The 22063-nt window shown below is 40.6% G+C and overlaps 1 protein-coding gene and 1 pseudogene across 2 annotated transcripts in view; both read right to left on the bottom strand.

The window, feature by feature from the left end:
* L2HGDH (L-2-hydroxyglutarate dehydrogenase) overlaps window positions 1–22063 on the bottom strand; it is a 53436-nt gene that overhangs the window by 13667 nt on the left and 17706 nt on the right. For both annotated transcript variants that reach the window (XM_070378104.1, XM_005894278.2), the window contains exons 5-7: window positions 9485–9647; window positions 8225–8259; window positions 514–681 (exon numbers count right to left, since the gene is read on the bottom strand). In XM_070378104.1, coding sequence (XP_070234205.1) covers window positions 514–681; window positions 8225–8259; window positions 9485–9647 — 366 coding nt within the window. The remainder of the gene's footprint in view (window positions 1–513; window positions 682–8224; window positions 8260–9484; window positions 9648–22063) is intronic.
* On the bottom strand, window positions 2983–4110 carry LOC138989464 (histone PARylation factor 1 pseudogene; annotated as a pseudogene).

Below are 22063 nucleotides of genomic sequence, written 5' to 3'. Positions count from 1 at the left end.
TCTGCCTGCAATGTAGGAGACCTGGATTCGATCCCTAGGTTGGAAAGATCACCTGGAGAAGGGAAAGGCTACCCACTCCAGTATTCTGGCCTGGAGAAATTCCATGGACTGTATGGGTAGCCACAATATCAAAACAAAGATGTAGGGATTTAACCCAGAGAAACAGGTGGAATGCTTGAACTAAAAAGCCCTTTAAAATAGCTCTTGTGTCTAACTCTGGGAAAAGTTTTTGTTTCATTCCCTTTTGCCACAAGCGTCTTGAGAAAGCAGAGGTATCATGGTATGTGTGTGTGCTCAGTCGCTCAGCCGTATCTGATTCTTTGCGACTCTGTGAACTGTTACCCATCAGGCTCCTCTGCCCATGGGATTTTCCTAGCAAGAATACTGGAGCAAGCTGCCATTTCCTCCTCCAGGGGATCATCCCGACTCGGGGATCAAATCTGCGTCTCCTGCGTTGGCAGGTGGATTCCCTACCACTGAGCCATCTGGGAAGCCAGATGTATCATTACTTACCGGATAAATATTTCCTTTTACAAGATAGCGCTTTTCTGGCTTCAAGACTAGGTAATCTCCCCGGAATGGTACAATTCGAGGATTGGGATTGCAGCCACTCAACTCGGAAATACGGTCTGAGTAAAGTCCCGCACATGTCACAACATACTGACATCGGACCTCCTCTCCCTAGGGCAAGAGAAAAGAACAGCAACTTGTGGGAAGCAGAAAGAATAGGTGATAGCAAAGACAATAAAGGCACAGATATGGATCCTTCATTCATTCATTTATGGCTGCATCGCACAGCTTGCAGGATCTTAGTCCCCTCACCAGGTATTGAACCCAGGCCCCTGCAGTGAAAATGTCCTAACCACTGGACTGCCAGGGAATTCCCATCTTTTTATTCTTTTTAAAAGATGAGATTAAATACAGGTATCAGCAAAAGAAGTTCTTCAGCATTTAGTTGGAAGGTAGAAACTTAGAGCAATGGCACACAAGAGGATATCACCTTAAATTTTGTACTTTAGAGTTACAGTGGTTGACCTAGCGAGGATACCTAACAAGCCACATACAGACAGCTCTTTTTCACAAAGACCTACCGTGGAACTTCTTCACTACTTATTGCAGGAAGAAGCCACCTTCATTTAGGTGGCTCATTTGGCCTCAACCCATTTGGCCTCCTCTGTATTTCAAATAGCTTCTCCTGTCTTATCTAGGGGTAATTATCCTGTTACTCTCAGGTTGCTTCACACTCAACCCTTGCTCAGTTCCACCTGTAATCTACCCAGCAACCAAGGTCTCCCTTCGGATCAGTATCTACTTTGCAAAGTGAGGCTACTTTTCAAAACTCAGTTATTCAACCCACATTTACTGAGAATGCACACTATGGTCAAGGTTTGCTTTAATGACTAGGAGACTACTAATCTTAGGCTATGTTTTCTCATAAATTTTATTTGTGATTATCATCTGCATATTTTTTGCTTTACTCTGATAGGGTTAGCCAATTTGTGACTCAATTTCCTAAATGATTTCATTTAACCCTAATTCCCTACCATACTCCATTTCTATTGCTTTATTTCTTACAGAGGAAACAACTAATACCTTCTCGCTCCAGGTAATCTCATATTGCTAGATTTCCTTCTGAGAGGACCTGTTTCTGAAGCCTTGAGGTTCTCATCTGCCTCAGTGTTCTCTTTCTTTCTAGGCTTTACTGATTTATCCTTATCCTATCTCTGTCTTCATCCTATTTTTGCCCAGCTACCAAGATAAGCCTCTTTTCAACAGTTATACAAGCACACTTCGGACAAAAATCAAATGAAACTTCTTTGCAGTGAATTCAAATTAGCTAGACTAAACTCATGAAAACTCATGATCCTTGAAGTCAAAGGACTATGTCAACAAAAATAAAAATGCTTCTTGTAAGTAGGTTAATATCTTTTCTGTTCATCTAGAACTATATACCAGAAGTACAAAAAATTTTTTACGTGATATTAATCTACTAGTTACCTACTTGAAAAGCAAGCAATTGTTTTGTTCTTAGAACATAAAATGAAGATAAGCCTTATGATAAACGTAAAGATAAAAGAATTCATAGAATGGTACCAGAATGCAATAACTTAGAAGTTCTTTTAAAAACTTGAGGAACGATTTCAAAGGAAAAAATTATTAAATAATTCAGTAACATTAGTTTCACACCCAAAATGGAAATTTTTAATTTACATTGACTTATTATTATTAGTTCAACCATAAAAGTCTTTTAAAAAATAAACCATGCATCGTTATTGCTATTTCATAAGCTTCCCTGGTGGCTCAGACAGTAAAGAATCTTCCTGCAGTGCAAGAGACCAAGGTTTGATCCCTGGAGAAGGAAATAGCAACCCACTCTAGTATTCTTGCCTGGAGAATTCCACGGACAGAGGAGCCTGGGGGCTAAATCCATGGGGTGGCAAAGAGTCAGATGCAACAGAGCAACTAACACTTTAACACATTCAAGTGAAACAGACCTTTCCCCATGTTCAACCTATAAATCTTTAGTTTGCAACTCCTCTCCTCAAAAGTTTATTTTAAAAATTCATTTTTTTAGCTTGTCATAAATGCATCGATATTCAACTTGATAAGCTGACTCAAATTTTTGTATTTTATAATTTTAAAATATATTAAAATTATATTTAAAATTTTAAGTTATATTATTTAATTATACTAGAGGAAAATGCCAAAATAAAAGTAACAACTATAGAAGCTGAATAAAATACATATCCCCTGGTTTCCCACAGGCCCCTGTGTATCTTGGATCACATGATGCCACACTTTAGTGAAAATGTTTCTTAGGGCAAGGGTGGAAACAGACTTTTAATCCTTTTTTTTTTAAGCTTTATAAAAGTTTTAGGTAAATGTTTCCATCAGTTCGTTTTATGTACTTCTTGAAAACAAAATTCATAGGTTTAACATTAATGCTTTAAAATATTGTACATCAAGAAAGCCAATTCTCACTCATGCAACAAGTTGGTCTGTGTTCTCTTTACTCCTGTTTGCCAGACAATCTTCAATAATTTCTGCAAAGAGACTTCTCGTCGGCAGAGTATAGGCAAGAGGTGAAAGCTGGCCAGCAGCTTTATGAAAACAGTCTGAACCATAATATGGGAAGTCCATCCCACTTACGCTTCATTCTATAATCACATTTATCACTAGCAAACTGCACGAAGGTCATCATTTCTTGAATGAGAGCCAAAGCTTTTAGCCTCTCTTCATTACTTGGTGCTTCAACAATTGTCTTGCAAATTCCCTTGAAGCTGGCATCCGTTTCAGGGAGCTCACCATACCCAGCATCATTTCCCTCTACTGAGACAACCAAGCCTGCCTCGTGAAAAGTCTTTGTCATGACTTTCTTATCTTTATATTTCATCTTCATGGTTCTCTGTTCCAAAGAGTAAACCCAATGCTCTGGCTGCTTCTGTGCATTTTTCATCTATGTTTTTCAAGAGACCAGTTTTCTTCTTATCTGTTTTTTAATCAAAAAAAAAAAAAAATCTGATGGCAGCAAACACATTATCTCCATTTTGATCAATTATACAATTTTTCTTTGCTCCATCTATACCAACATATACAGGAGGTTGGTTCATCAGGAGACTCCCTGAAATACTACACGTGGAAATGAATTTTATTATCTATTATTTATTATTTATTATTTACCAGAAATAATGGTCTGGAACTCAAGAAGGCCACGGTAAAATCTCCAGTGAAGGTTAAAATCAGCCTTGCTGATATTTCTGTTCATTTTGTGTTTCATAAAGACCCACTGATCGAAGTCCAAAGTTTGCAGAAAAGGGAATTGGCTGACTTCTCAGGATCAAGTTCTTCATAGAAATTCCAGAAGTGATAGAAATCTCCAGGCAGAGAATGCCTATAACGATTTTCTATACTTATTTTCTTTTTAATATCTCTTTTCTAAAGTCACTGGAGACCTGTTTTCAGGATTTACTCCCCACCAGGCCTGCACTTCCCACCACTGCTGACCATTCTGCTTCTTAATCCTTTTTTGAATGGACACCTTGGCTGTTCTGCCACTTGGGCCACACGATCCAGCAGCTCTGACAGTAATTCAAGTTTGTGGCTGATCATGATGTTTTAAGGAGACTTTTGTAGGTCCCTATAGGAAGAATCACAGCACAGAACTTTAGGATTTGGGAGGAAAGTTACACCATCCTCTGCAGGTAATTAGCCTCCTTTTGAGAAAGGGCTTCTGCCTTTGATCCAACACTTGACCACAGGTCACCAAGTTACCATTTGAATTACCCATTATGAACTGGGTATTGTCTTACTCACCAGGCCACAAAACTGGGTGTGTACGCAGCACTCTGTCATCAAGAGGAAGTGGTAATATACAAGATCAGAGATGTATAGGTCCTGCAGGCACACATAAGTTGTGGAGGCAAGTGGCTCAAATGCCCATGACCTCCACCGCTAAATCATCTCCTCCCTCTGGACCTGCTCCCTCGGCCCCATGGAAAGTGATCAGCTGACCAAGGAAGAAAAAAATACAGGCCAGGTTGACAAATGGTTCTGCACAACATTCTGACATCACTTGAAAAGAACAGCTACAGCACCAGCGCCCCACTTGGGAGTGGCCCTGAAGGTCTATAGTAAAGGGCAATCTTCCCAAGGGGGCAGAACACAGAATGTCATACCTGGTTATTTGTCCTAGAAGTATGGATCTATACTGTTTCATGTGCAATGACTATTTGCTGGATGGTCAGAAAAAGGAGCTCTGGAGAAAAGGTATGTGAATGGATCTCTCAAAACAGGTTCAGATAAAAAAGACATTTGAGTTCTCTATGAATGCTCACTGAAGAGTGATCATGGAAGAGGAAAATTTTAATAATCAGTGGACAAGATGACCTGCCCTGTGGATGTTAGCTAGCCTCTTTCCCCAGGTACCCCATCCACACCCAATGGCTTCATGAACTAAATGGTTGTGGCAGCAAGGAGGTAATGCATGGGTTTAGCAACATGGACTTACTCACCAAGGCTGATCTATTTACAGCCACAGGTGAATACTCAATCGGCCAACAGCAGAGATCAACATAGCCACTGACATGGTCCCTGGACCACTTCAATCAAAAACCAAAGGCAGCACTTAGTCCTCATTGGAGCAGACACTTGCTCTGGATACAAATTCATCTTCTACACCTGCAATGCTTCTGTGGAAACCGCCATCTGTGAACTTACAGGATGCTTTATTCACTCTTAACGGTATTTTACTCAAAAGCATTACTTCTGATCAGTGAGCTTATTTTCCAGGAAATGAAGCACAACAATAGGTTCATGCTTGTGGAATGCACTAATTTTACCATTTACCCCACAAACCTGAAGCTACTGGGTGACAAAAAGTAGAATGAGCTTTTGAAGATCCAGTAACAGCACTAGCTGGCTGGCACACCTACAGGCTTGGGGCAGTGTCTTCCAGGATTCTCTACATGCTCTAAACCAGTGACTAATACATGGTGGTGTTTCTTCCACAGCCAGGATTCACAGGTCTGGAAATCAAGGGGTAGAAAATGGGAGCAGCTCCTTACTATTATAATAAACTGCTTATGAAATGTTTGCTTCCCAGCCCTACAATTTTTGGTTCTGATGGTCTAGAGGTCTTGGTTTCCAAGGGAAAAATGCTTCCATTAGAAAATAAGCAATGGTTCCATTAAGTCAGAAATTGATACTGTCATACCTGGTCACTTTGGGCTCCTCCTGGCAGTGAATCAATAGGCAGAAGGAATTACTGTTCTGGGTGGGATAACCGATTCTCTCAAGAAAACACTGAGTTGCTACCACATAGAGGGCTCAGAGATGATAAAGAGAAGTATGTCTGGAATGTAGCTCCCCTGGGATATGTTTTAGTTTCCCCACGTGCTATTATAAAAGTTAACGGAACCCAAAAATGGAACCCACAACCCAAAACAAGCAGGGCTGCTAAGCGCACAGACACTTTAGGAATGGAAGTTTGAGTTACCCCAGCAAACTAGGAACCATTACCAGCTGAGATGCTTGCCAAGGGCAAAGGGACTATGGAATGAGTAGTGGAAGAAGGAAATTATAAATATCAGCTACGACCACATGGCTGGTGACAGAAATGAGGAGTGTAGTAGCTAGGGGTATTTCTTTCTTATTCTAAAATAAATATAATTGCCTATAAGTTACCCAACACTTTCTTTACCCTCATTGTTACTAGAGTGAACTGTGTCCTCCTCAAATTTATAAGTTGAAGTCCTAATGCCCAATGAGACTGTATTTGGAGATAGGACCTTTAAGGAGATAATTAAGATTAAATAAGGTCTGTAAAGGGGAACCCTAATCTCATAGGACTGGTGTTCTTATAGGGGAAAGAGACTGCTCTCTCCCACTCTCTCTCTACACGTGTGCAGGCACAGAGAAAAGGCCACTTAAGGACAAAGGCAGCCAGCCTCAGGCCGAGAAGAGAGATCACACCAGAAGCCAACTCTGATGGCACCCGGACCTAGATTTCTAGCCTCTAGAGATGTGGAAAAATAAATTTCTGCTGCTTAAGCCGCCCAGTGTGTGGTAATATGTTGTGGAAGCCCCAGACAACTAGCACACCCATTTCTGCCACTTCCCATCATCTCACATGGGGTTTTTCAACTTCAGCATTATTGACATGTGGGACCAGATGCCTCTCTGTCGTGGGGACCTGTCTCTCACACTGTAGAATGCTTAGCAGATTCCCTGGCCTCTACTCAGTAAATGACAGCAGCAGTGCCCCACCTCCTCCACTTCTACTAGGTGTGATGAGAAAAATGTTTCCAGACGTTGCCACACGTCTCCTAGGAAGAAAAATTACTTCCAGTTGAGACTTAAGATGCTTAAATAGTGGTTAACCTTTTATCTCAGGATTTATATTGCAGGATCTCAAAGTGGGAGAGTGACTCAGATAGAAAAGAAATGAACATTCACAATCAATGAAAGTAGACTTTGTATCCTCTTTGGAGAGAAAGCTTGTCTTCAGGTGTATGAAAGATAGTTGCACCTTGTGGATGGAAGCATAATTGTTCTACTCTATTTCATAAATGTAGTTATAAGGGGTGTGAGTGGATGCCAAGTGGGAAAGGGAGGGACTGCAGGGGATTTACGGTATCACTTGGGTTATGCTGGGATTGATGCTTCCTTACATGCTTCTAACTTAAAGCTGACCAAACAGCAAGTGCATATGATCCAGGAGGCAGAGGTACAGCAGCAACCACACTATTCTCTGAAGGTCACCTCTGGCCCAAACACCCACTGCCAAGTATTGATAAATTATAGCTCCACCTTCAGCTCACCTCCTGACTACCCATCCTACTGGCCAAGCACAAAGGCACCCACTACTTGGGTGTAGACAAAGCTTCCTGCTCGCATTCCAACTTCAGCAGCTGGACACACTTGGCTTCTCAGAAACTGGCTGGAGATACCTCCTGATCTACCAACTCCCCTTCTGAATTTTCACCTCCCTAAATACTTTCAAAACTGTGTAAGGCCTAATTCCTACAATATACTCATTGATGACTCTACTCTCCTGACTGACTGAACTCTGATCGTTCGGTGAACAAACAGCTAATGCAATACTTCTATGCTATTCAATAATTCTTGTTTTAGACTATGAGAAGCTGAAGAAAAGCAGCCTATCTCTCCCTGCACAGCCTGCTCCCTGTCCCCAAAGTCTTATAATTAGTAGAGAGTTAATAATAAGTTCATGTAGATAAGTAGGCAGAAACGATAAAACATCTATCAGTTTTCATTACCCCAAGTGCTTATAATCCTCTCCTTTGCTGGCACAATCACTTGATGAAGACATTCCCAAGTTGAAACCTTTCCTAGAATGAAAGTTGTTACATTGTTCCCAAAGGATTTTTCTCAGAATAACTTTTACAGTAGGCAAATTTCATTCAATGATGTAAAATACAGCACTGTGGTTTAATTCAACTTTTTAAGGAAGAAGATGACAGTAGATAAAGTAGATAAAGTTTACTTAAGAATCTTGGGACTTCCCTGGTGAACCAGTGGTTAAGACTCTATGCTTCCAATGCAAGGGGCTCAGTTTAGACCCCTGGTGGTAGAACTAGATCCCACGTACCACACCAACGATCCCAAGAGCCTGCAAGGCGCAACTACAAGATCCTGCGTGACACAACTAAGACCTGGCACAGCCAAACACATAAATAAAGATTTTCTTAAAAAGAATCTTTACCTTTGTATTCCTTATAACGATTGGATATTTCATCCCTGAAAAAAAAATTAGTGAAAAATTTATTTTTAGCAAAAGAAGGCCTACATTAAATGAAATATTATTCTAGTCATAAATTTCAAGGATTATCTCCATCATAACCATGACTGGCTCCTACTTTTCATTCTAAAGTTTTCTTTTTACCAAGTAACGAGATTAAACTAGTTAAGATTCGACAATATATAAAACTCTGGCATGTTTTTTTAGCATATTTCATTTTAATTCATTTAACCTGTAAACCATTCCCCACCTCAGCTCCAACACTAGAAGGCACAGCTTTTCCGTGAACCACAATCCTAGAAAACATGCTGTAAAATGGACCATCACAAATCAGTATGTATTTTTCCATCGGAAGAACGCTATGACACTTGTCATTCAAGTGTTATCTGAAGCTTTACAGATTTTAGGTTGGATAGAGAAGCAAGAGTTATTACAACACAAAATTTCCAATGATAAACTATTTCTAAAATTTGTTCCCAATCAGATACATGTGATCTTAAAGACCTATAATGCATATGGATAGCAGGTAAAGAATATGATTTACTTACTTACATCATAAATTTGATTGCTTATGCCACCTACCTAACAATCTCAATTATTTAACAATTTTGCTCATCATCTTAGAATTTAGAAGAACACTGGGAAAATGATTGCTTCAGATAGCCCAGATCTCCTTAAAGGCCTGTCAAGAAAGAATGAACCAAGCACTACTTCTTTTTCCCTTCAAATTTCCAAACAACAAATTTAAGGCTTAACAACTAATTCATTTGGTTTAAAAAAAAAAAATCTGTGCCCCCAAAGCAAAACAAAATAAACTCTAAGTACAGGCTACAATGGGGGAATTGCAGGTGGGGGCTTCAGAATGGCTGAGTCATGTCCTATCCTCAGACAGTCTGATTCAGTAAGACTGCTGCTGCTGCTAAATCGCTTCAGTAGTGTCTGACTCTATGTGACCCCATAGACGGCAGCCCACCAGGCTCCCCTGTCCCTGGGAGGATGCTAAAATCTGTATTTTTAACAAGCATCCCCAGGGGATTCTGAGTCTAACCTATTGGATAGGAAAGTCTTTGGGAGCTAATTTCGCTTCTGCACCTGCCTGCAGCTCTGTGCCCTACTGTAGCTACCTCCTGGTGACCCTCATGTCATGCTACCCTAGACAGAAATAGTCCCAAGTTTCTATAAAGTCAATTCAAGTATTCAACAGAAAAGATACAGACAGCTTACCATCTTTACTTCTTGAAGGACTTTCTCTAGCCATTTCAATATCTTCTACTTCAAAATTGGTCAAAACAGAGCCACCTGCTTCTTGGAAATCCTTGGCAAATGAAAAAGCCACCTGCCGATAGTCCACGATGCCAGTATAGGGACAATCGATAGCCATTAGACCCTGGGACAGAATTGTGAAAGGACCAAGACAATATAATTAAAAACTGCTGAGGACAGGCTCTCCAATGAGGCTTCCCTGGTGGCTCAGTGGTAAAGAATCCACCTGCCAATGCAGAAGACTCAGACTTGATCCCTGGGTCGGGAAGATCCCCTAGAGGAGGGCATAGCAACCCACTTTAGTATTCTTGCCTGGGAAATCCCATGGACAGAGAAGCCTGGCAGGCTAGTCCATGGGGTCTAAGAGTTGAACATGACTTAGCAACTAAACAACAGATTGTCCAATAAATTTGACCTTTGGCTGAATTTTTTTTACTGTTTATAGTAATGGATAACTCACAATTAGCCTTTCCTGGCAAACATCTGATAATCTTAAAGAAAAATAAAATAAAAGCTTTCTCAATTCAGTGCCTAAATCTGATACTGAATACGTATATAAATTGTCTAACAGATAATAGAAATAATACGAGCTAAATAAGAAAACCTCTATAATCTGGAAATAATTCTCCTCCTTAGAGGAGTTAATTTTTCCAGGCTCTTTCAGCTGCTACAATGAGTCTTTCAGTTTTATTCGGCCTAGAGGAGCTATCCCACGTTGAAGGTCAGGAAGGGCAGCAGTGAGGAGATACCCCTCATCCAAGGTAAGGAGCAATGGTTGAGCTTTGCCGAAGCAGCCATGAAGAGATACCCCATGCCCAAGGTAAGAGAAACCCAAGTAAGACGGTAGGTGTTGCAAGAGGGCATCAGAGGGCAAACACACTGAAACCATAATCACAGAAAGCTAGTCAATCTAATCACACTAGGACCACAGCCTTGTCTAACTCAATGAAACTAAGCCATGCCCGTAGGGCAACCCAAGATGGGCAGGTCATGGTGGAGAGATCTGACAGAATGTGGTCCACTGGAGAAGGGAATGGCAAACCACTTCAGTATTCTTGCCTTGAGAACCCCATGAACAGTATTAAAGGGAAAATGATAGGATACTGAAAGAGAAAATCCCCAGGTCAGTAGGTGCCCAATATGCTACTGGAGATCAGTGGAGAAATAACTCCAGAAAGAATGAAGGGATGGAGCCAAAGCAAAAAGAATACCCAGCTGTGGATGTGACTGGTGATAGAAGCAAGGTCCGATGCTGTAAAGAGCAATATTGCATAGGAACCTGGAATGTCAGGTCCATGAATCAAGGCAACTGGAAGTGGTCAAACAAGAGATGGCAAGAGTGAACGTTGACATTCTAGGAATCAGCGAACTGAAATGGACTAGAATGGGTGAATTTAACTCAGATGACCATTATATCTACTACTGTAGGCAGGAATCCCTCAGAAGAAATGGAGTAGCCATCATGGTCAACAAAAGAGTCAGAAATGCAGTACTTGGATGCAATCTCAAAAATGACAGAATGATCTCTGTTCGTTTCCAAGGCAAACCATTCAATATCACAGTAATCCAAGTCTATGCCCCAACCAGTAACGCTGAAGAAGCTGAAGTTGAATGGTTCTATGAAGACCTACAAGACCTTTTAGAACTAACACCCAAAAAAGATGTCCTTTTCATTATAGGGGACTGGAATGCAAAAGTAGCAAGTCAAGAAACACCTGGAGTAACAGGCAAATTTGGCCTTGGAAAATGGAATGAAGCAGGGCAAAGACTAATAGAGTTTTGCCAAGAAAATGCACTGGTCATAATAAACACCCTCTTCCAACAACACAAGAGAAGACTCTACACATGGACATCACCAGATGGTCAACACCAAAATCAGATTGATTATATTCTTTGCAGCCAAAGATGGAGAAGCTCTATACAGTCAGCAGAAACAAGACCAGGAGCTGACTGTGGCTCAGATCATGAATTCCTTATTGCCAAATTCAGACTTAAATTGAAGAAAGTAGGGAAAACCACTAGACCATTCAGGTATGACCTAAATCATATCCCTTATGATTATACAGTGGAAGTGAGAAATAGATTTAAGGGCCTGGATCTGATAGAGTGCCTGATGAACTATGGAATGAGGTTCGTGATACTGTACAGGAGACAGGGATCAAGACCATCCCCATGGAAAAGAAATGCAAAAAAGCAAAATGGCTGTCTGGGGAGGCCTTACAAATAGCTGTGAAAAGAAGAGAAGCAAAAAGCAAAGGAGAAAAGGAAATATATAAACATCTGAATGCAGAGTTCCAAAGAATAGCAAGAAGAGATAAGAAAGCCTTCTTCAGTGATCAATGCAAAGAAAAAGAGGAAAACAACAGAATGGGAAAGACTAGGGATCTCTTCTGGAGAAGGCAATGGCATCCCACTCCAGTACTCTTGCCTGGAAAATCCATGGATAGAGGAGCCTGGTAGGCTGCAGTCCATGGGGTCGCTAAGAGTCGGGAACGACTGAGCGACTTCACTTTCACTTTTCACTTTCATGCACTGGAGAAGGAAATGGCAACCCACTCCAGCGTTCTTGCTTGGAGAATCCCAGGGACGGGGGAACCTGGTGGGCTGCCGTCTATGGGATCACACAGAGTCGGTCATGACTGAAGCGACTTAGCAGGGATCTCTTCAAGAAAATCAGAGATACCAAAGGAACATTTCATGCAAAGATGGGCTCGATAAAGGACAGAAATGGTATCAACCTAACAGAAGCAGAAGATATTAAGAAGAGATGGCAAGAATACACAGAAGAACTGTACAAAAAAGATCTTCATGACCCAGATAATCACAATGGTGTGATCACTCACCTAGAGCCAGGCATCCTGGAATGTGAAGTAAAGTGGGCCTTAGAAAGCATCACTATGAACAAAGCTAGTGGAGGTGATGGAATTCCAGTTGAGCTATTCCAAATCCTGAAAGATGATGCTGTGAAAGTGCTGCACTCCATATGCCAGCAAATTTGGAAAACTCAGCAGTGGCCACACGACTGGAAAAGGCCAGTTTTCATTCCAATCCCAAAGAAAGGCAATGCCAAAGATTGCTCAAACTACCGCACAATTGCACTCATCTCACACGCTAGTAAAGTAATGCTCAAAATTCTCCAAGCCAGGCTTCAGCAATATGTGAACCGTGAACTTCCTGATGTTCAAGCTGGTTTTAGAAAAGGCAGAGGAACCAGAGATCAAATTGCCAACATCCGTTGGATCATGGAAAAAGCAAGAGAGTTCCAGAAAAGCATCTATTTCTGCTTTATTGACCATGCCAAAGCCTTTGACTGTGTGGATCACAATCAACTGCGGAAAATTCTGAAAGAGATGGGAATACCAGACCACCTGATCTGCCTCTTGAGAAATTTGTATGCAGGTCAGGAAGCAACAGAACTGGACATGGAACAACAGACTGGTTCCAAATAGGAAAAGGAGTTCGTCAAGGCTGTATATTGTCACCCTGTTCATTTAACTTTTATGCAGAGTACATCATGAGAAACGCTGGACTGGAAGAAACACAAGCTGGAATCAAGATTGCCAGGAGAAATATCAATAACCTCAGATATGCAGATGACACCACCCTTATGGCAGAAAGTGAAGAGGAACTCAAAAGCCTCTTGATGACAGTGAAAGTGGAGAGTGAGAAAGTTGGCTTAAAGCTCAACATTCAGAAAACGAAGATCATGGCATCCGGTCACATCACTTCATGGGAAATAGATGGGGAAATAGTGGAAACAGTGTCAGACTTTATTTTTCTGGGCTCCAAAATCACTGTAGATGGTGACTGCAGCCATGAAATTAAAAGACGCTTACTCCTTGGAAGGGAAGTTATGACCAACCTAGATAGCATATTCAAAAGCAGAGACATTACTTTGCCAACAAAGGTTCTTCTAGTCAAGGCTATGGTTTTTCCTGTGGTCACGTATGGATGTGAGTTGGACTGTGAAGAAGGCTGAGCGCCGAAGAATTGATGCTTTTGAACTGTGGTGTTGGAGAAGACACTTGAGAGTCCCTTGACTGCAAGGAGATCCAACCAGTCCATTCTGAAGGAGATCAGCCCTGGGATTTCTTTGGAAGGAATGATGCTAAAGCTGAAACTCCAGTACTTTGGCCACTTCATGCGCAGAGTTGACTGATTGGAAAAGACTCTGATGCTGGGAGGGATTGGGGGCAGGAGGAGAAGGGGACGACAGAGGATGAGATGGCTGGATGGCATCACTGACTCGATGGACGTGAGTCTGGGTGAACCCTGGGAGTTGGTGATGGCCAGGGAGGCTTGGCGTGCTGTGATTCATGGGGTCGCAAAGATTTGGACACGACTGAGCGACTGATCTGATCTGATGTGAACCATATCTGATAATGAGTCAGATTCTGTATCACCAATTTCTTTATATAAACTGCACTAAGATTTTCCCAGTAGTATATTATCTGTCATGCACACTCAGTGAGAGCCCTGAGTTGTTCACAATGTTTTCAGAGTACTGATCTGATTTGCTGCTGAATCTATCTTCAAGACTGCAACTACTGAATGGAGATTTTAGTGGTTAAGTCAAACTTTCTCTTTAGGTAATATGGAGAAATTAATAGCCTGGGTATTTAATTGCTATGTTGGAGTGTGTGTGTATGTGTGTGTGTCAGTTGCCACTCAAAACATGTTTAAACTCTATAAACGAATGATCTACAACCATACATATTTAATTTTTCAGAATAAGTGTTCAATGTGCACAGGCCTTTTCTAATTGTGAAGAAAAGGATATGAGTAGAATTTCACACACTAAATACTGACTACATTTTGGCGAGTGCTTGGAAATGGCACAATTTTCTGTTGCGTTATTGTATATAAGAGTATATCAGTTCTCTCAATCAATTTCCTCTAAGAGGGCAGACTGGTTCCCAGGATAACTAAAGCCCAGAAGTTGAGTGTGACTTAAGGGCTGCCATCCTCCTGGGCAGCACTGCACTGCTGTTACAGTTTTAAAATGACATCTGATAATATTAAATATCTCATCTGTATTCACTGCTCCACCCCAGCCTAGTGTGTTTACCTGTCTGGCCTTTAAAAGCTTTTAATTTTGCCACTCAACCCTGACCAATGTTTCCAAATGGCCAGATGGCACTAAAAGTGAAGGCTCATAATCTCAGGCTCTTTTCACAAGCTGAACCTAACATGTGGCAAAAATTCATCATTCTCCTGACAGTCTTGCTTCCAGAATTTGAGAGCATTTGCCAAGAATAGGAAATCATTCCTTCTGTTTCTAGACACACGTAAGATTTTACACTAGAACTTCTATTGCCTGAAATTCCTAAATTCACAGGTCCAATAAGTAGAATTCAACTCCAACCTACAAACAGTATCTGGGATACAACAACCTTGGAAGCTAATTTAAGATAATACTAAGAGTTTAGTCACAAAAACTTTCTTACATAGCATAGAACTATGTGATAAGTATGATAACAGAGGGGTAAAATAACATGTGTCCAAGTGCCTCGTGTCAATCTTTTTTTATCATCCCAAATATCCTCCTCATTCATCTTCTACTCCTCTAATCCAGCACATGCCTGACACACACAGAAGGCACTCAAATACTGACTGAATGAATTTTTGAGGGCTGTCTTTAAACATATACCAAATCTTACCCTTCCTAAACAGGTTTCCTTCTTCCTTCCCTTTCTGGTCTTGGCTCTGACCCTCCTCATGAGATGTTGGTGTGCCTTGCCTGAATGTGGATGAGGGGGAAGGTGGAACAAATCACTGCTGCCAAGCTGTTGACACTCTGGCCTAGGGTGGGGTTAGGGGACAGGCTGGCTGTCTGCCAGCCGGCAGACTGCACGTGCACGGACCAGGTCACCAGGTCAGAGCTTGAAATCTGATATTGTGGCAGATCAGGTTGGAAAAGAACCAGGCAAGTGGGTCAGGGAAAGCTAAGAGTTGGAAGTCAGTCAGGAGGCTAGAGGAATATGTGATTGACCAATAGCGTTATATAGTAAGGCAGTTGGCTCAGCATCCCTATGGTCAGAGGAAGCAGTCAGGATAGAGAGGCACAGAGAACACTGTCAAGAGCCATTCTTCAAAGTTTACAGATGCAGTTTCAAAGTTTCTCAGATACTCCCACTAGGGGCACTTGATTTTCTTCTTAAAGAGATCTGATACAAGAAACATTTTCAGAGTTCCCCTGACAAACTGTTTCTTTCTGGAGGGCCTGGAAGAAAGAGAAGAGACCCTATACCATGGAAATTCTGCTACCCAATCCTGGTAGTGGTTGTGAATTTGGGGTAAAAGGGAGAAATTTATTCAAGACACCTTTATGAAAAACCGAAGTATACTTTCCACTATATATTGTCACCCCTAAAAATTCTGGACATTGATAACCATAATGCGGCCTCCTATAAAGTAGATCACTACTGCAGAGGCTTCAGGGAAGGGTAACATACACCTCTCTTAGAAGTTACACTACTTATTTATCTTTCAAGCGGGGGGCTCACCTCTGAGAAGACTTTTCTAAACTCTTGGATTAAACTAAAAGCTCTCCCTTGCTTTGGTACAAGACAGTTCTATCATAATACTTATCACTGTATTAAAACTATCTTCTGCTACACTCTAACTTCTTTTAGGATCATGACAATGTCTTATCTTCACATCTGCAGTACCCACTGTAGTGCTGGGCACACAGTAAAGAAGAAAATGTTGGTCAAATTAACTTGATTATCTATATATACATACTTCATCTACCCTGTTCTGAGAAATGTGAGGATCACATGGTCAGGTGCACAGAACAATATCCAGACTCATCCCTAATCTTTATGATGTACAAAATGCTGTTTTGTTTTGAACAGTAAGGCATGATATTAAGAACCATGGGTCCTTCTTATAAAGAACCATGGGTCCTTCTTTTTCTATTTTTTTTCCAATTTCTAAAGTTATCAGACACACAACAGACGACTGTTGTTTCGGTTGACTAGCTGGAATATTCCAAATCCCCAAGATTTCAGTACCATCATGAAATCAAAAACTTTGTTTCCCAAACTCCAGAGTCAAAATTGTTTTTACATCATGACCAAATCCACAGTGGGGTCAGGGGCTTTTTTTATATATATATTTTTTTTACACTAATATTAAAGTCTGAAACAGTTTCTTGATAGTACATAAAAACAGAAACACATTTAAAAATTAGCATGCCTCTCTGGTGGAGGTTATAAATTGTTTTATTCTCAAATGCCAGGTAATACTTGATACAGATCAGTGAGATTCTGACATCTTAGTTCCACAACCAAACCTATCAAAATCACACAAAACAATAAAACAGAAACAGGTTTAGCTGTTTTATAGTCAGGAAACACTCAATAATTCTTGTAAAGCACTATATAGATAAGAGATGGGAAGTAAGTTTAATTTCATTTTTTTAGTAGATTTGATTTTTTAGAGCAGTTTTAGGTTCACAGGAAAACTGAGCAGAAGGAACAGAGACTTCCCGAATATTAATACTTCCTGCCCCCATATGTGTAGCTCCCTAATCTCTTTAATACTAATACTTTTTTTCCTTTTTAAGTACAGCATTAGTATAAACAACCAGTTCTGCTATAGACTGAATGTCTGTGGGCCTCCAAAATTCATAGACTGAAACCTAACGACCAACGTGACAGTATTTGGAGATGGGGCATTTGGGAAGTGATTAGGTAATAAAGATAGAGCCTTCATGAATGGGATTAGTGGCTTTATAAAAGAGACTCCAGAGAGCTCCCTCACCCTTTAAGTATTGTGAGAACACAGCTAGAAGATGGTCTATGAACCAGGAAGTGGGTCCTCACCAGACATCAAATCTTTCAGAGCCTTGATCTCAGACTTCTGGCCTCTAGAACTATGGGAAATAAATACCTGACACTTATAAGCTAACTGGTCCACTTTCCAGATGGCACTAGTGGTAAAGAATCCGCCTGCCAACATAAGAGACACAGAGAAGAGAGCTGAATCCCTGGGTCGGGAAATCCCTGGAGTAGGAAGTGGCAACCCACTCCAGAGTTCTTGCCTGGAAAACTCCATGAACAGAGGAGGCTGGTGGGCTACAGTCTACAGGGTTGCAAAGAGTCAGACACGACTGAGCACACACTTTGTTGCAGCAGCCCCAACTGACTAAAACGAGCCTTTATATGAGTTACTCACAACCCTAGTTTGAAGATATCCTACGATCTCTCAACAATGTTTTGAAATAGCCTATTCTATTCTACAGAGGAAATGACATGGCTTAAAGGAAATAAACAGAATAAAATAATGAGTTACAAGCAAAGTATTAGGAAAAAGGGAAAATGTAAACCAGGAGAAAAAGAACATAAAAAAGTTATCTTATCAGACGTCATGAAAAGTACCCAAGTATCTCAAAAAAATCCATTTTAATTCACCAGAATTACTGCTCACATAAAGCACAAAATAACAACCATCACTTCTTGAGGATTAACATATCTTGGATGCTTTATATGTATTATTGTATTTAATTCTCAGAACAACTCCATTTTACAAACAAGGAGTCTGAGGTTTAGAAAAATTTTAACTTAAGGTAAACAGCTGTTAAATAGGCAGATATGAGATTTAAATTTATGTCTGTCTGACTTCTCAGCCACCACAAACTGCTGCTCATCTTATGTCAGATCCCATTTTATGGGGGGGAAAAAAGAGAAAATGCAGTGAGATAAAGAATAGTATGTCAAAACTTCCTTAAGTCTAGAAATTACTGACCTATGATATACAGTAGTAGTAACGTTAGCTGCTCAGCCGTGTCCCACTCTTTCAGACCCCAAGGATTTTAGCCTGCCAGGCTCCTCTGTCCATGGAATTCTCCAGGCAAAAGTACTAGAGTGGGTTTCCATTTCCTTCTCTAGGGGATCTTCCTGACCCAGGGATCAAATCAGGGTCTCCTGTATCGCATGCAGATTCTTCACCATCTGAGCCACCAGGAAAGCCTGGTAGAAAGGAATCAGGTTTTCTAAAAACAGGGGACAACAGAGGATGAGATGGTTGACTGGCATCACCAACTCAACGGACATGAGTTTGAGGAAGCTCCGGGAGTTGGTGATGGACAGAGAAGCCTGGCATGCTGCAGTCCATGGGGTCGCAGAGTTGGACACAACTGAGGGACTGAACTGAACTGATTCTAAAAATAACTATAAATAGGTAGTGTTGGTGGTGTCATAGTGAGTAAAGCTGCTTCCAAAAATAAATATATAAATGGTTCTGACCTCCCACTTCAAGGCTCCCCTCTCTCCCACAACCAGTTTCATCCTGTGTACCAGAGTTTGATTAACTTTTCCTTAATTAACACAGTTTGCATGTCATTTTCCTGCCAAAATCCTTCAGTGGCTCCCTACTGTTTAGATCAGGAGCTGGTAATTTTTTCTATAAAGGGCCAGATAGTAAATATTTTTGTCCATGTGAAGCTTAAGGTTCCAACTACTCGAGTTGGTTGTTTGGCACAAAAGCAGCCACAGACAACACATAAATGATTAAGTATGGTTGTATGCCAATAAAAATTTATTTGTGTGACACTGAAATTTTGTTTCATATAATTTTCACTGTCATAAAATATTATTCTTTTAATTTTTCTCAATCATTTAAAACAGCTTAATAGGTCATTAACAACTGGTTGTGGGCTTGGCCCACACTGGCCACAGTTTGCCAATCCTGGCTTAAGACCCATGTAGCATTTGCTCAAAGCCGGAAGAAAATAGACAAAATCAGATATTCAATGAATGAGTCTTCTTATTAAAAAATCAGTCATTCATTCATCATCTCAGAGAAATAAGAACTATATGGGGAGAAGAAAAGGGAGAAGATCTGCTCCCACAAGGAAAACACTCTTACTATTCTGAGTCCGAAGGGAGAGAGAGGTGAAGTATGCTAGAGTCAAAGATGCTATGCTATGACCTTCCCTGCAAGGAAGAACTCATTCAGCGCTATCTGGATTTCTAGGTACTACCAATCTCTTGGGAACTTTATACTACTTAAGAAAATCAAATATTTTGATCCAACCTTAACTGCACAACTAAAGATAACTTAAGAAAAATTAATTCTATATTGTCTTTGTGTAAAAGGATTTGAAGCAGCTTGTAAAAACAAACAAAAATACATACAAAACAATATATACTAGCATTAAATTTTAAACCAGACAAGTATATGGATTAGAAGTCATTATTTGCAGACAATATGATTGTATATAGAAAACAGAAGAAGAATTAGGACTTCCATAGCAGTCCAGTGGTTAAGAATCCATGCTTTCACCGCAGGGGGTGCAGGTTCTATCCCTGTTTGGGGAACTAAGATCCTATCTGCCGTGCAAAATGGCCAAAAAAAAAAAAAAAAAAAAAAAGAATTCATAGATAAACTGTTAGAATCAATAAGTGAATTAAACAACCAAAATGAAGCGGTAATGTTCTGTTTGTTGATCTGGATGCTGATCACATTTCGTGAAAATTCATCAAGTTGATGATTTTGGATGTACTGGTATGCTAGGATTCAATAACAAGTTCCAAAAAATAAGAGCTTACAGAAAACAAAGATGAAAAGACAAGATGAAACAAAGAGTGAAATTAGTGCATAAAAATAAAAATTTATGCTTAAGGCTTTAGCTACTTGGCAAGAGTAGGGCACAAATGTGTCCTGCTTGGGATCAAGGCAAACAGGACAATGCAATCAGTTACAGAGTCCATAGACAGAAACTGCTCAGGAAGAAAAAATTATACTTAAAACTGGGGTCTGAGAGAAATTTCTCCTGAGTGTTCTCAAAAAGATGTTATTCAACAGTGAACCTATCTTCTTACAGTAGAGGCCTTAGTGAGTGACACAGTGATTTTCTCCATAGGCTGATGCCAAAACACCAACACACAACTCAAGGAGAGTAATCTGGGGTCAAGGAGTAGGTGGGGAGAGAAAAACACTACAGTATAGGGGTACCACAATCTGGTGGTCTGGAGAGAGGTAGAAGGATGAATGATCATCTAGGCTCTCTTCTTTAAACAGTGTTTCTCTAAAGCAAGCTTTTGATAAGCATCGCCTGACAGTGAGTTCAAGGTCATACTCACTAAGATAGGTACCCAGAGTCCAAATATTGTATAATGTCATTAAAACACTGGGGACAGATGTAGAAAGCAAACCTATGGTTACCAGGGGGTAAGCGGGGGTGGATAAATCAGGATTGATATATACACACTACTGTATATATTAAAATATATATATATACACAAAGTGAAAGTGAAAGTGAAGTCGCTCAGTCGTGTCCGACTCTTTGCGACCCCACAGACTGTAGCCTACCAGGCTCCTCTGTCCATGGGATTTTCCAGGCAATAATACTGGAGTGGATTGCCATTTCCTTCTCCAGGGGATCTTCCCAACCCAGGGCTCCAACCCGGGTCTCCTGCATTGTAGACAGATGCTTTACCGTCTGAGCCACCAGGGAAGTCCATACATATAAAAGATATAAATAAATAAAATAGACAAAATAGATAAATGGTGGTGGTTAGTTGCTTCAGTCATGTTCAACCCTTTTACAACCCCATGGACAGTGGCCCACCAGTCTCCTCTCTCCACAGGATTTTCCCAACCAGAATACAGGAGTGTGTTGCCATGCCCTCCTCCAGGGGATCTTCCTGACCCAGGGATCGAACCCATGTCTCCTGTACTGCAAGAGGATTCTTTCCCACTGAGCCACTGGGGAAGCCCATAGGTCCTTATTAGTTATCTATTTTTACATATTGCTTATATATATATATATATATACACATGTATACTATTATTATATATACTTTTATCTATTTTATTGTATATATATACACACACATATTTGGGGAAGATCTGTAGTGGCCTATACAGGAAAAGAATCTAAAAAAGAGTGGATATGTGTATATGTATAACTAATTCACTTTGATGTACACCTAATACAACATTGTAAATCAACTATATTCCAATTAAAAAAAAAAAACCAAAACCCTGAGGAATGGAAAACAGGAGATACAGCAATTCACTGTAACAGTCAGTGGCGTGGGAATCAGACAGTAGCCTCTAAAAGGCTATCAAGGAAAGCTGATAAACAGAGCAACTATTATATATATATAGTCAAGTCTCCATCACAAATAAAGAAGATCTGGTTTTCCCCATAGCATGCTTTAAGCCAGATACTCTATAACCCACCATTCACACCCTCCTGAAGCAGACCAGATACTGCAGCCACCATCCTCAAAAATTTTCAGTGGCTACCCATGTCTACTGGATACACTTCAAAGTATTAGCATGAATGTCAGGCCCTTCATGTGGGCTGGTTCTGCCTTTCCAATCTCATCTGTTACCTCCCACTACACACCCTAGGACCCAACCACACCTCACCACACAGTGCTTTCCCAACATGTCACAGGGCCTCAGACCTCTCTTGCCTTTGCCTGTGCTCTTTGGACCTGGTAGTTTCTCAAAGGGAAGAAGAAATCAGCATCCAGAGTTTGTGGCAGTGCCCTCTTGTGTCTGTCACCTCAATGCTCCTGT

Source organism: Bos mutus, chromosome 10, assembly GCF_027580195.1.
Source record: "Bos mutus isolate GX-2022 chromosome 10, NWIPB_WYAK_1.1, whole genome shotgun sequence".
Classification (NCBI taxonomy): domain Eukaryota; kingdom Metazoa; phylum Chordata; class Mammalia; order Artiodactyla; family Bovidae; genus Bos; species Bos mutus.
Note: the sequence above shows the minus strand (reverse complement) of the source record. Positions and strands in the feature narration are given on the sequence as shown.